The sequence below is a fragment of the Pseudophryne corroboree genome, chromosome 3 (genome assembly GCF_028390025.1).
Source record: "Pseudophryne corroboree isolate aPseCor3 chromosome 3, aPseCor3.hap2, whole genome shotgun sequence".
NCBI classification, from domain to species: Eukaryota; Metazoa; Chordata; class Amphibia; order Anura; family Myobatrachidae; genus Pseudophryne; species Pseudophryne corroboree.
In genome coordinates, this window is record NC_086446.1 from 40,469,330 (window position 1) to 40,484,377 (window position 15,048).

Sequence of the window (15,048 nt, forward strand, 5' to 3'; positions counted from 1 at the left end):
CTTTCTCCCGCTATTTTAATGTATCTGGCAGGGGTTAATATACACCTATATAGCCCCTGGGGATATATGGTGTTAATTTGCCAGCCAAGGTGTAAATATTGCTGCTCAGGGCGCCCCCCCCCCAGCGCCCTGCACCCATCAGTGACCGCAGTGTGTGGTGTGCATGAGGAGCAATGGCGCACAGCTGCAGTGCTGTGCGCTACCTTGGAGAAGACAGAAGTCTTCAGCCGCCGAGTTTCTGGACCTCTTCTTGCTTCTGGCTCTGTAAGGGGGACGGCGGCGCGGCTCCGGGAACGGACGACGAGATCGGTGCCTGTGTTCGAACCCTCTGGAGCTAATGGTGTCCAGTAGCCTAAGAAGCCCAAGCTACCACCACTTAGGTAGGTTCGCTTCTTCTCCCCTTAGTCCCTCGATGCAGTGAGCCTGTTGCCAGCAGGTCTCACTGAAAATAAAAAACCTAAACTATACTTTCTTCTAGAAGCTCAGGAGAGCCCCTAGTGTGCATCCAGCTCAGCCGGGCACAGAAATCTAACTGAGGCTTGGAGGAGGGTCATAGGGGGAGGAGCCAGTGCACACCAGATAGTCCTAAATCTTTCTTAGAGTGCCCAGTCTCCTGCGGAGACCGTCTATTCCCCATGGTCCTTACGGAGTCCCCAGCATCCACTAGGACGTTAGAGAAATGTAATTTATTTATTTAGATTTTGTAAGATATCGTGATTGGGTGGAAAAGACTCAGGGTGGGACTACCCCATGAGATTCAGAGTGGTTTTACTGTATAAAAAGGTTCCTGTGAGCCTCAGTGGGATATACACCATCTTCTGTCTGCTGTGAACATCTGCTGTATTGCTGTTGCCCCTAGAATTAAGGAAGAGTTCTTTTTAGAACTATTTGAGCGAATAAACATCTTTTGCCTCAAGACGACGCTTCATCTTCTGACCTGCAGGGTTATGCCAAACATAGCCCCGTTATTCGGCTGTTTTGGGTACACCCAGCGTCTCCAAGCTCTGCCTTACGCCAGCTAACATTCCGTGCTTGGGCAAGCGATTATTGGGGATCGGTCAGCGCCACACAGGTGTGGTAAGACAGCGTGTCGACGCATACACAGCAGAACTATGGTTCCAGACACCGCAGGAAGGAGTCTGGTGGTGGCAGCATAGTAACCGCCCACTGCGCAGTGGGTGGAGTCAGTAACAGGCGGTTACTGACGGTAAGCGGGAATCCCCTAATTGGCCAGATCCCTTGTGACCTGGACCCCATTCTGTGATGGCGGAACTGTCGCAGGTGTCCGGTCACAGATAGTCACTTTGGTATATTGGTGAGACCCTAAATCCCACCTACCTGATCCTTCTGTGGGATCCTGTGATTCTCCTCTGTACAGTCCTGGGAATACAGAGGACGGGGACATCTCTCTGGGGTAGCTCTGTTACTGGGACCATCTGTAGGAGACACACAGTGACTGAGTACAGTGTATATATGTGATTATCAGATGATGTGTGTATATAGGGGCCCCCATACCTGCTCTCCCCTGTACAATACATGACAGTCTCCTCTTACCCAGTGATGTGAGGGGCCGGTGATTCTCCATCATCACGTCCTTGTACAGACCCCTGTGTTCCTCTATATACTCCCCCTCCTGCATGGAGACATAGACAGTGACATCCTGACACCTTATAGGCACCTGACACACACAATGATACACACTATAGAAAAAGAACATCCTCACAGATTATCCTGACATTCTCTTAGTGTTATGTTAGTCAATGTGAATTTAAGGAGACGCTACCAGATATGCCCCACAGTGCCAGATATGCCCTCATGCTGCCAGATATGCCCCACAGTGCCAGATATGCCCTCATGCTGCCAGATATGCCCTCATGCTGCCAGATATGCCCTCATGCTGCCAGATATGCCCTCATGCTGCCAGATATGCCCCACAGTGCCAGATGTGCCCTCATGCTGCCAGATATGCCCCACAGTGCCAGATATGCCCCACAGTGCCAGATGTGCCCTCATGCTGCCAGATATGCCCTCATGCTGCCAGATATGCCCCACAGTGCCAGATATGCCCTCATGCTGCCAGATATGCCCTCATGCTGCCAGATATGCCCTCATGCTGCCAGATATGCCCCACAGTGCCAGATGTGCCCTCATGCTGCCAGATATGCCCCACAGTGCCAGATATGCCCCACAGTGCCAGATGTGCCCTCATGCTGCCAGATATGCCCTCATGCTGCCAGATATGCCCTCATGCTGCCAGATATGCCCCACAGTGCCAGATATGCCCTCATGCTGCCAGATATGCCCCACAGTGCCAGATATGTCCCACAGTGCCAGATATGCCCCACAGTGCCAGATATGCCCTCATGCTGCCAGATATGCCCCACAGTGCAAGGTATGCCCTCATGCTGCCAGATATGCCCCACTGTGCCAGATGTGCCCCCATGCTGCCAGATATGCCCCACTGTGCCAGATGTGCTCTCATGCTGCCAGATATGCCCCACAGTGCCAGGAAGGGTACTTACCCTCCATCGCTCCCACGTTGTCTTCTGAAGGAGGGACACGGAGGGCACAGCGCGTGGCTCTCCTGTGTCCCTCCTGCGTCTCCGTCTCCGGCAGCGTGTATGTGTTAAATGAAGTGCCGGTTCGTGAGCCAATCAGAGCTCACGAAAGGGCAGTTCATTTACCACACACACACGCGCTGCCGGAGACGGAGACGCAGGAGGGACACAGGAGAGCCGCGCGCTGTGCCCTCCGTGTCCCTCCTTCCACTGACTCAGGTATAAGCCGAGGGGGCTTTTTCAGCACAAAAAAACGTGCTGAAAAAGTCGGCTTATACTCGAGTATATACGGTAATAGAAATCCTCACAAAACAGCCCATAAATAACAAAAGCAGAGGTTATGGTTGACTTACCTAGATAACCCTCTTTCTCTGAAGTCCACGGGATCTACCTTGGGATATATAGTAGCGACAGCGGAACAGGCACCAAACAGCTAAGCTTTTCAGACTCCCAGGATGCTATGGGCCAGCCCCCTATATTCCCGCCTCCCGGCTCAGGCAATTCAGTTTGTTTCAAAGCTCAAGGCAGGAGCAGTTCAAGAGGGAGACCTATTAGTGAGAAGAACATACACACACTTCTATACCTAAGGACAGGAAGGGGTTAGTAAGTGTACAGATTCTCAAATCAGGTGCCTCAGGGTGGGATCCCTGTGAACACTGTGGACTTCAGAGAAAGAGGGTTATCTACGTAGTGTTCCATTCTAGCACCCTGCACCTTTCAAAACATGTGCAGTTCCTCTTTCCTGCCTGGATTGTCGCTCCCTGCTCTGGTGCTTCTCAGAACACTCTGCTCTGCATTTTAGTGCTGAGATACAGAGCAGAGTGTTCTGAGAAGCGCCAGAGCAGAGAGTGACACCCCAGGCAGGAAAGAGGAACTGCACAAGTTTTTAAAGGTGCAGGGTGCTAGAATGAACACTGATCTAGGTAAGTCTACCATAACCTCTGCTTTCTCTATCTGGGTCCACAGTGATCTACAGGATCTACCTTGGGACATCCCAAAGTAGCTACTAGTGGTGGAGATGCTCCTGATTGCAAAGAATTCTTCACCCAAATACAGCATCCTGAGAGGCAAATGTGTCAAAGGCATAATGTCTAATGAATGTGTTAATGGATGACCATGTGGCTGCCTTACAAATTTGATCAGCTGAGGCGACATGGTAGGCTGTCCAAGAAGGTCCTACCTTACGAGTAAAGTGGCCAGACACATTGGGCCTAATTCAGATCTGATCGCTGCTGTGCGTTTTCGAAGCACTGGGTGGGCGCCCAGCATCCTCTACGGACCACGAGAAAAGGATTTACCGGTAGGTAATTAGAATCCTATTTTCTCTTACATCCTAGAGGATGCTGGGGTCCATTTTAGTGCCAAGGTGATGTACCAAAGCTCCAAGTGTGGGAGGGAGAATGCTGAGACTTCTGCAGATCAGACTGACCAAACATCAGGCCCTCAAAGGCCAAAGTAACGAACTTGTAGAACTTAGCAAATGTGTTTAACCCTGACCGAATAGCTGCTCGGCAAAGCTGTATGCCGAGACACCCCGTGCAGCCGCCCTGGAGGAATCCACCTTACGAGTAGAGTGCGCCTTAACAGATTTTGTACACGGTAATCCTGCCGTAGAATTAGCATGCGGGATAGTGAACCTGATCCAGCGAGAAATCGTCTGCTTAGAAGCATGACACCCAACCTTGTTGGGATCATAAAGGACAAAGAGAGAGTCCGATTTCCTGTGACGAGAAGTCCTCTTCACATAAATCTTCAAATCCCTCACAACATCCAAGGACTTGGAGGAAATTGAGGAGTCAGTAGTCACTGGCACCACAATAGGTTGGTTGATATGAAACGTTGACACAACGTTAGGAAGAAACTGCTGGCGCGTTCTGAGCTCGGCTCTATCTTCATGAAAAATCAAGTAGGGGCTCTTGCAGGACAAAGCTCCCAATTCCGACACATGTCTAGCAGATGCTAGAGCCAACAGTGTGACCACCTTCCAAGTAAGAAACTTGACTTCCACCTTCTGCAAAGGCTAAAACCAATCCGACTGTAGGAACTGCAGCATCACATTAAGATACCAAGGTGCCGTAGGAGGCACAAAGGGTGGCTGGATGTGCAGAACCCCTTTCAACAAAGTCTGAACCTCAGGGAGAGCAGTCAATTGTTTCTGGAAGAAAATGGATAAGGCCGAAATCTGGACATTAATGGAGCCCAAGCGTAGGCCCACATCCACATCCGCTTGCAGAAAGAGGTGTACCGTCCAGCTGAAACTCCACTGTAGGAAGCTTCTTGGATTCACACCAAGACACATACTTCTTCCAAATCCAATGGTAATGTTTAGACATGACTCCCTTCCTAGCCTGGATCAGGGTAGGGATGACCTTCTTCGGAATACCCTTCCGAGCTAAAATCCAGCGTTCAACCTCCAAGCCGTCAAACATAGCCTTGGTAAGTCTTGATAGGCGAATGGCCCCTATAGGAGAAAATCCTCGCAAAGAGGAAGAGACCTCGGATCCTCCAGCAGTAATTCCAGGAGATCTGCATACCGAGCCTGTCTTGGCCAGTTTGGAGCAATGAGGCTTGCCTAAACTCTTGTTCTCTTTATTAGTTTGAGAACTTTTGGAATAAGTGGAAGTGGAGGGAACACATACACTGACTGGAACACCCACGGAGTTACCAAAGCGTCTACCCGCCACTGCTTGTGGGTCTCTCGACCTGGAACAGTACCTCCAAAGCTTTTTGTTGAGGCGGGAGGCCTTCATGTCTATCTGAGTAACTCCCCATCTCGTTGTTACCTTTGTGACCACCTCTGGGTGGAGGCACCATTTTCCTGGATGGAGATTGTGTCTGCTGATGAAGTCCACTTCCCAGTTGTCCACTCCCAGAATGAAGATGGCTGACAGCGCCAGCACGTGTTTTTCTGCCCAGAGGAGGATTCTTGTCACCTCTGACATCGCCGCTCTGCTCTTCGTTCCGCCTGGACGGTATATGTAGGACACTGCTGTTGCATTGTCTAACTAAACCTGAATGGCCCGATCTTGCAGACGATGTGTCACCTCTGACATCGCCGTTCTGCCTTGACGGTTTATGTAGGATAATGCCGCTACATTGTCCAACTGAACCTGAATGGCCTCGTAAGACGCTACCATCTTCACCAGAAGGCGAATGCACTGATGAACCGATACCCAGGCTGGCGTTACCATTGTTAGGGTACAAGCGCCGGCCCAAGAAGCCCCTCACGCACCAGCACAGTGTGTTCTGAGCCAGCCGGAGCGTAGCCTGCGAGAGCTGCGCTCCCACAATTGTGTAGCCATACCCGCCGGATTCCCTCTAACCGGGTCGCCGGCGTCATACTCACCACCTCTTCTTTCTTCTGGCTGTTAAGGGGTGGCGTCCGTGCTGCAGGAATGAGCGGTCGCCTCGGGGGCTTGTGATCATCACCCTGAGGAGCTCGGTGTCCTGTCAGCGGAGACAGAGAACTATTAACTTCTAGAGTTGGTGCCTACTCCCCCCTTTAAGTCCAACGAAGCAGGGAGGCTGTTGCCAGGAGCCTGACTGTGACCTAACAACTCAGAAAACAATAAAAACTCCCAAGAGCTCTCCTAGCTGTGACCGGCTCCTCCGGGCCCCTTTTCTAAACTGGGTCTGGTAGGAGGGGCATAGAGGGAGGAGCCAGACCACACTATCAAACTTTTAAAGTGCCCATGACTCAAAGTGGACCCGTCTATACCCCATGGTACTAAAATGGACCCCAGCATCCACTAGGACGTAAGAGAAAAGAACTTTAGCTGTCAACCATTTGAGATCCAATCGAATCAGTGGTTCAAAAGGAGCAACTTGAAGTGCCCTGAGAACTCATTCTAGATCCCAGGGAGGTGTAGGGGGGAACAAAAGGAGGTTGAATGTGAAGCAATACCTGGAAAAAAGTGTGAACATCCTCTAGGTTAGAAATTTTCTTTTGAAACCATACAGATAATGCTGACACTTGTACCTTCAAGGAAGCTATACGGAGACCCTTGTCTATTCCTGCTTGAAGAAAACCTAGAATTCTAGAAACTCTAAAAGACCTATGATCTAAACTTATCGCAGCACACCACAGAAAATAAGCATGCCATATTCGTTAAAATAAGAATTTACTTACCGATAATTCTATTTCTCGAAGTCCGTAGTGGATGCTGGGAACTCCGTAAGGACCATGGGGAATAGCGGCTCCGCAGGAGACTGGGCACAACTAAAGAAAGCTTTAGTACTACCTGGTGTGCACTGGCCCCTCCCCCCATGACCCTCCTCCAAGCCTCACTTAGGATACTGTGCCCGGACGAGCGTACACAATAAGGAAGGATTTTGAATCCCGGGTAAGACTCATACCAGCCACACCAATCACACCGTACAATTTGTGATATGAACCCAGTTAACAGCATGATAATAGAGGAGCCTCTGAATAGATGGCCCACAACAATAACCCGTTTTAGTTAACAATAACTATGTACAAGTATTGCAGACAATCCGCACTTGGGATGGGCGCCCAGCATCCACTACGGACTATGAGAAATAGAATTATCGGTAAGTAAATTCTTATTTTCTCTGACGTCCTAGTGGATGCTGGGAACTCCGTAAGGACCATGGGGATTATACCAAAGCTCCCAAACGGGCGGGAGAGTGCGGATGACTCTGCAGCACCGAATGAGAGAACTCCAGGTCCTCCTCAGCCAGGGTATCAAATTTGTAGAATTTTGCAAACGTGTTTGCCCCTGACCAAGTAACAGCTCGGCAAAGTTGTAAAGCCGAGACCCCTCGGGCAGCCGCCCAAGATGAGCCCACCTTCCTCGTGGGATGGGCTTTAACAGATTTAAGCTGCGGTAATCCCACCGCAGAATGCGCCAGCTGAATAGTGCTACACATCCAGCGCGCAATAGACTGCTTAGAAGCAGGAGCACCCAGCTTGTTGGGTGCATACAGGATAACCAGCGAGTCAGACTTTCTGACTCCAGCCGTCCTGGAAACGTAAATTTTCAGGGCCCTGACTACGTCCAGCAACTTGGAATCCTCCAAGTCCCTAGTAGCCGCAGGCACCACAATAGGTTGGTTCAAGTGAAAAACTAAGACCACCTTCGGGAGAAACTGAGGACGAGTCCTCAATTCTGCCCTATCCATATGGAAAATCAGATAAGGGCTTTTACAAGACAAAGCCGCCAATTCTGAAACTCACCTGGCCGAAGCAAGGGCCAACAGCATGACCACTTTCCACGTGAGATATTTTAAATCCACAGTCTTAAGTGGTTCGAACCAATGTGATTTCAGGAATTCCAAAACCACATTGAGATCCCAAGGTGCCACTGGGCACAAAAGGAGGCTGAATATGCAGAACTCCTTTGACAAAAGTCTGAACTACAGGCAGGGAAGCCCGTTCTTTCTGGAAGAAAATCGACAGAGCCGAAATCTGGACCTAGATGGACTCCAATTTGAGGCACAACGTCACTCCTGCTTGCAGGAATTGTAGGAATCGACCCAGCTGACATTCCTTCGTCGGGGCCTTCTTGGCCTCACACCACGCAACATATTTTCGCCCAATGCGGTGATAACGTTTTGCGGTGACATCCTCCCTGGCTTTGAGCAGGGTAGGGATGACTTCCTCCGGAATGCCCATTAGGATCCGGTGTTCAACCGCCATGCCGTCCAACGTAGCCGCGGTAAGTCTTGGAACAGACAGGATCCCTGCTGCAGCAGGTCTTGTCCGAGCGGCAAAGGCCAAGGGTCCTCTGCAAGCATCTCTTAAAGTTCCGGGTATCCAGCTCTTCGTGGCTAATCCGGAACCACAAGTATAGTTTCCACTCCTCGCTTTCATATGATTCTCAGTACCTTGGGAATGAGAGGCAGAGGAGGAAACACATAAACCGACTGGTACACCCACGGTGTCACTAGAGCGTCCCCAGCAATCGCCTGAGGGTCCCTTGACCTGGCGCAATATCTTTTCAACTTTTTGTTGAGGCGGGACGCCATCATGTCCACCCGTGGTCATACCCAACGGTTTTTCCACATTTGGAAAACTTCTGGATGAAGTCCCCATTCTCCCGGGTGTAGGTCGCCCATCGGAGAATCCTTGTGGCTTCTGCCATCGCCATCCTGCTTCTTGTGCCGCCCTGTTTGTTTACATGGGCGACAGCCGTGATGTTGTCTGATTGGATCAGTACCGGCTGGTTCTGAAGCAGGGGCCTTGCTTGACTTAGGGCATTGTAAAAAGCCCTTAGCTCCCGGATATTAATGTGAGGCGAAATTTCCTTGGAAATTTCTTCCCTGTGTGACTGCACCCCAGCCTCAAAGGCTGGCATCCATGGTCACCAGGACCCCGTCCTGTATTCCGAATCTGCGGCCCTCTAGTAGATGAGCCCTCTGCAGCCACCACAGCAGCGACACCCTGTTTCTTGCTGACAGGGTTTCCGCTGTTGCATCTGTAGATGGGACCCGGACCATTTGTCCCACAGGCCCCACTGGAACGTCCTTGCGTGGAACCTTCCGAATGGAATTATGCTTCGTACGAAGCTACCATTTTTCCCAGAGATGACAACTCCTCGGCTTTTTCCACTGGAAGAAACACTCTTTTCTGGTCTGTGTCCAGAATCATTCCCAGGAACAGAAGACGTGTCGTCGGGACCAGCTGTGACTTTGGAATATTGAGAATCCAGCCGTGCTGTTGTAGCACTTCACGAGAGAGTGCTACCCCTATTACCAACTGTTCTTTGGACCTCGCCTTTATCAGGAGATCGTCCAAATACGGGATAATAAAAACTTCCTTCTTGCGAAGGAGTATCATTTCGATCATTACCTTGGTAAAGACCTTCGGAGCCGTGGGCAACTCCAACGGTAGCATCTGCAACTGATAGTGACAGTCCTGTACCACACAGCTGAGGTACTCCTGGTGAGGAGGGTGAATGGGGACATGCAGGTACGCATCCTTGATGTCCAGGGAGACCCTGTAATCCCCCTCGTCCAGGCTCGTAATAACCGCCCTGAGCGATTCCATCTTGAACATGAATCTTCTGATATAAAAAATTCAAGCATTTTAATTTTAAGATGGGTCTCACCGAACCGTTCTGTTTCGGTACCACGACCATTGTGGTATAGTAACCCCTTCCTTGCTGAAGGAGGGGCACCTTGACAATCACTTGTTGTGATTATAGTGTTGAATAGTCACCAACACCGCCTCCCTGGCAGAGGGAGGTGCCGGTAAGGCAGATTTGATGAAACGGAGGGGGGGCCAACATCTCGAACTCCAGCCTGTACCCCTGAGAAACTACCTGAAGGACCCAGGGATCCATGTGAGAGAGCCCACTGGGCGCTGAAATTTCTGAGACGGGCCCCCACCGTACCCGGGTCCGCCTAAGCAGCCCCAGCGTCATGCTGTGGGCTTACCGGATGCAGGGGAGGACTTCTGCTCTTGGGAACTAGCTGTTGCTTTTTTCCTCTACCTTTGCCTCTCGGCAGAAAGGATGAGCCTCTAGCCCTCTTGCTTTTCTGGGGCCGAAAGGACTGTACTTGATGCTACGGTGCTTTCTATTGTTGTGGGGTAACCTGTGGCAAAAAAGTCGATTTCCCAGCAGTAGCTGTGGAAACGAGGTCTGACAGACCATCCCCAAACAGTTTTACCCCCTTATAGGGCAAACTTCCATGTGCCGATTCGAGTCGGCATCGCCTGACCATTGCCGAGTCCATAACCCCCGTCTGGCGGCAATGGACCTAGCGCTTATTTTTGATGCCAGTCGGCAATTATCCCTCTGTGCATCACGCATGTATAAGACCACGTCTTTTATATGCTCTATTGTCAGCAAAATATTGTCCCTATCCATAGTTATTTTCCGACAGGGAATCTGACCATGCAGCAGGAGCACTGCACATCCATGCCGAAGCAACGGCTGGTCGCAATATAATGCCCTAGTGTGTGACTATATCTTATAAGGTAACCTCCTGCTTTCTATCAGCAGGTTCCTTCAGGACGGCCGTATCCGGAGACGGTAGTGCCACCTTTTCTGATAAGCGTGTAAACGCTGTATCTACCCTATGGGGTGTTTCACCGCGTGACCTATCCTCTGGCGGGAAATGGTACGCTGCCAATAACCGTTTTGAAATTATCAATTTCTTATCGGGAGAAGACCACGCTTACTCACACACCTCATTTAATTTCTCAGATGCAGGAAAAACTACTAATAGTTTTCTCTCACCAAACACAATACCCTTTTTATGTGGTATCTGGGGTATAATCATAAATGTGTAATACATTTTTAATTGCCTCAATCATGTAATGGGTGGACCTATTTGGAGGGTACACTAGTCTCATCGTCGTCGACACTGGAGTCGGCATCCGTGTCGAAATCTGTGTCTGCTATCTGAGGTAGCGGGCGTTTTTAGAGCCCCCCATGACATTTGAGAGGCTGGAACAGGCACAAGCTGAGTAGCCGGCTGTTCTGTGTCGTCGACCTTTTATGTAAGGAGTTGACACTTTCACGTAATCCTTCCATAAATTCAACCACACCGGTGTCGACCCCGCAGGGGGTGACAACATATTTACAGGCATTCGCTTCGCCTCCACCTCATTATCCTCCACATACATGTCGACACAGCCGTACCGACACACAACCCACACACAGGGAATGCTCTGATAGAGGACAGGACCCCACAAAGCCCTTTGGGGAGACAGAGGGAGAGTATGCCAGCACACACCAGGGCGCTATATATCACAGGGATAGCACCTATAAAAAAGTGTTTTCCCTTATAGCTGCATATATTGTATACTGCGCCTAATTTGTGCCCCCCCTCTCTTTTTTTAACCCTTTCTGTAGTGTAGTTACTGCAGGGGAGAGCCAGGGAGCTTCCCTCCAACGGAGCTGTGAGGGAAAAATGGCGCCAGTGTGCTGAGGGAGATAGCTCCGCCCCTTTTTTGCTGACTTTTCTCCCGCATTTTTATGGATTCTGGCAGGGGTTAATGTACATCCATATAGCCCTGGGGGTTATATGTGATGTATTTTTGCCAGCCAAGGTGTTAATATTGCTGCTCAGGGCGCCCCCCCCCCAGCGCCCTGCACCCATCAGTGACCGCAGTGTGAGGTGTGCATGAGGAGCAATGGCGCAGTGCTGTGCGCTACCTTGATGAAGACTGATGTCTTCTGCCGCCGATTTTCCGGACCTATTCTTGCTTCTGGCTCTGTAAGGGGGCCGGCGGCGCGGCTCTGGGACCGGACGACCGAGGCTGGGCCTGTGTTCGATCCCTCTGGAGATAATGGTGTCCAGTAGCCTAAGAAGCCCAAGCTGGCTGCAAGCAGGCAGGTTCGCTTCTTCTCCCCTTAGTCCCTCGCTGCAGTGAGCCTGTTGCCAGCAGGTCTCACTGAAAATAAAAAACCTAAAACTAACTTTTTTCTAAGAAGCTCAGGAGAGCCCCCTAGATTGCACCCATCTCGGCCGGGCACAAAAATCTAACTGAGGCTTGGAGGAGGGTCATGGGGGGAGGGGCCAGTGCACACCAGGTAGTCCTAAAGCTTTCTTTAGTTGTGCCCAGTCTCCTGCGGAGCCGCTATTCCCCATGGTCCTTACGGAGTTCCCAGCATCCACTAGGACGTCAGAGAAAAGATGTGAGCAGAGGATGGTTTCCTTGCTTTAAGCATTGTTTGGATTACCTCATGTGAAAAACCTTTTGCCTTTAAGACAGATGTTTCAAGAGCCATGACGTCAGAGACAGTCAAGACAGATGTTTGTAGAGACAGGGACCCTGAAATAGAAAATCTGGACGTTGAGGCAGAAGAAACAGAGCGTCCACAGACATCCTCTGCAGATCTGTGTACCAATTTCTCCTGGACCACCCTGGAGCTATTAGTATCACAGCGCCCCCTTCCAGTTTGAATATTTCGAATCACTCTGGGTACCAGAGAAATAGGTGGAAACACGTTAGCCAGATGAAAATTCCATCTCACTGATAAAGCATCCAAGAAGATTGCTTCAGGATCCCTTGTTCTTGCCCTGCTAAGCTAAAATACACTCCCCCATAGGCGTGGGCTAGTTAATCGCAGCAGCAGCAAAAGGTTGCTGGCTGCGATCACCTTGGAATGACCACCATAAAGCCAGACAAAGTACAATACCTGCAAATAAATCGGTTAGTATGTGACTGAATACACAGTAGAATATCGGTATTGGATAAATACTGTGAGGCACTATATTAGCAGACCCTGACGCACCTAGCCTCGTAGGGTACAGAATATAGTGACAGTTATATCTGGGAAACACTGAGAGTGAAACCTCAGAGCAGATACAGGCACACACAGTCACCGGCAATGCAGAAAATATTACAACAATAAAGCTGCACTGGACTAGTATGTATATATATGTATATATATATATATATATATATATATGGAAAAAATCAGAAGAATGCGCCCATAGTGCAGATAAATTTATTTCACACATAAATTAAAAACATGGCATTCCATGGATTATAAAAGACTCGTACCATAAAAGACCCACTTTTTGGGCCAGTTTAAACACATGAAACAATCCACCAGGCAATCCACCAAACCTGCTGCAATCAGAGACCGGACCTTGCACCGCGCCGGTATAAGCCGAACTCGTCAGGTCACTCACAGTGAAGCAGCCGGGGATGTGTGAGCCGGGTAGGAGAAGACGCACGTCTGGCAAGCCCCGCCTCTACGCGTTTCGTAGTTACTTCGTCAGGAGGCACGTCACGTCCGCAAAATTCACTTCCGCCGGATAGACGTGTGCGTTCCACTGGCAATGGAACGCACAACACTTCCGGTAACGCGGCTATTAGCCTCTATCGGTTGTTTTTTTTGCTTTAAATGGTTGTGTTTGTGTTCACATGTTGTATAATTTGTTGATGTCATAGGACATTCAATTGGCTCTACACGTTTTCTTGATTACATATGTTAAACACCTGAATACCAGTGCTTTTTGTTATTTCCTGTTGGATGATTGATGGGCGGGGTTTGTGATATGCCTCTGCTATAAAAGTGATCCAGGGTTCATTGTGTGTCATGGGCTGCTGGGTGAGAACCTGCTATAATCTTGTTAGTCTTGAAAAAGGCTCAGATGGAGCCGAAACGTCGACACCTTTTGCTGACATGCTGTTAACTGTCTCTATGTGAGACACACCAATAAAGTTTTCATCATCAAGGAAGTGGTGAGTGCCTGTATCTTTTTTGGATATATATATATATATATATATATATATATATATATATATATATATATATATATATATAAAATGTACAAAGAGTTCGTGCGCAACTATGTTCTCCAATCTGTGGAACCACAAGTCTCAGTTTCCAGATTGTAATTTCCAAGACCAACCAGGTATATCCTATGGTGTCTGTAGGTCTCCGTTGCACAATAGATCTTTGAGATCGGCGTCTCCTCTAAGCTAGTATCCACTACCAGCCAATAAAGATTTCTACAATATAAATGAAAAAGGGCGCCTCATAGTGCATAAACCAATTTTTTTAAAGGATGAAATTTCACTTCTTATTGCATGTTCGGTTTAAAAGTGACGTACCAAATGTGGCGGTCTCGACCACCGTAAGTATACACGTTTAAGGATAAATAAGTGTATATACCACCAACAGCAAAACAATCAGCAGGCTCACCACCGACGTCTGCACACTAGGTTTTTGAGATCGGCGTCTCCTCTGAGCCAGTGTCCACTACCAGCCGACAAAGATTTCTACAATGTGAATGAAAAAAGGCCGCCTCATAGTGCATAAACCAGTTTTTTTAAAAACGAAATTTATTTTCACTTCTTAAAACATGTTTGGCTTAAAAGTGACGTACCAGATGCGGCGGTCTCAACCACCGTAAGTATACACGTTTATAGATAAATGTGTGGATATACCACCAGCAGCAACAATCAGCAGGCTCACCACCGACGTCTGCTCCTTCACGCCAGGCCACACCCCTACGCGTTTCGTCACGATGGACTTCGTCAGAGGGTTGCTCATCGTGACGAAACGCGTAGGGGTGTGGCCTGGCGTGAAGGAGCAGACGTCGGTGGTGAGCCTGCTGATTGTTGCTGCTGGTGGTATATCCACACATTTATCTATAAACGTGTATACTTACGGTGGTTGAGACCGCCGCATCTGGTACGTCACTTTTAAGCCAAACATGTTTTAAGAAGTGAAAATAAATTTCGTTTTTAAAAAAACTGGTTTATGCACTATGAGGCGGCCTTTTTTCATTCACATTGTAGAAATCTTTGTCGGCTGGTAGTGGACACTGGCTCAGAGGAGACGCCGATCTCAAAAACCTAGTGTGCAGACGTCGGTGGTGAGCCTGCTGATTGTTTTGCTGTTGGTGGTATATCCACTTATTTATCCTTAAACGTGTATACTTACGGTGGTCGAGACCGCCACATTTGGTACGTCACTTTTAAACCGAACATGCAATAAGAAGTGAAATTTCATCCTTTAAAAAAATTGGTTTATGCACTATGAGGCGCCCTTTTTCATTT

The 15,048-nt window shown here is 49.1% G+C and overlaps 1 protein-coding gene across 1 annotated transcript in view; it reads right to left on the reverse strand.

The window, feature by feature from the left end:
- The window catches only part of LOC135057129 (oocyte zinc finger protein XlCOF7.1-like), a 105,302-nt gene that overhangs the window by 18,454 nt on the left and 71,800 nt on the right, over positions 1-15,048 (reverse strand). The window contains exon 3 of the mRNA XM_063963025.1: positions 1,339-1,436. Within this exon, the coding sequence (XP_063819095.1) occupies positions 1,339-1,436 (98 nt within the window). The remainder of the gene's footprint in view (positions 1-1,338; positions 1,437-15,048) is intronic.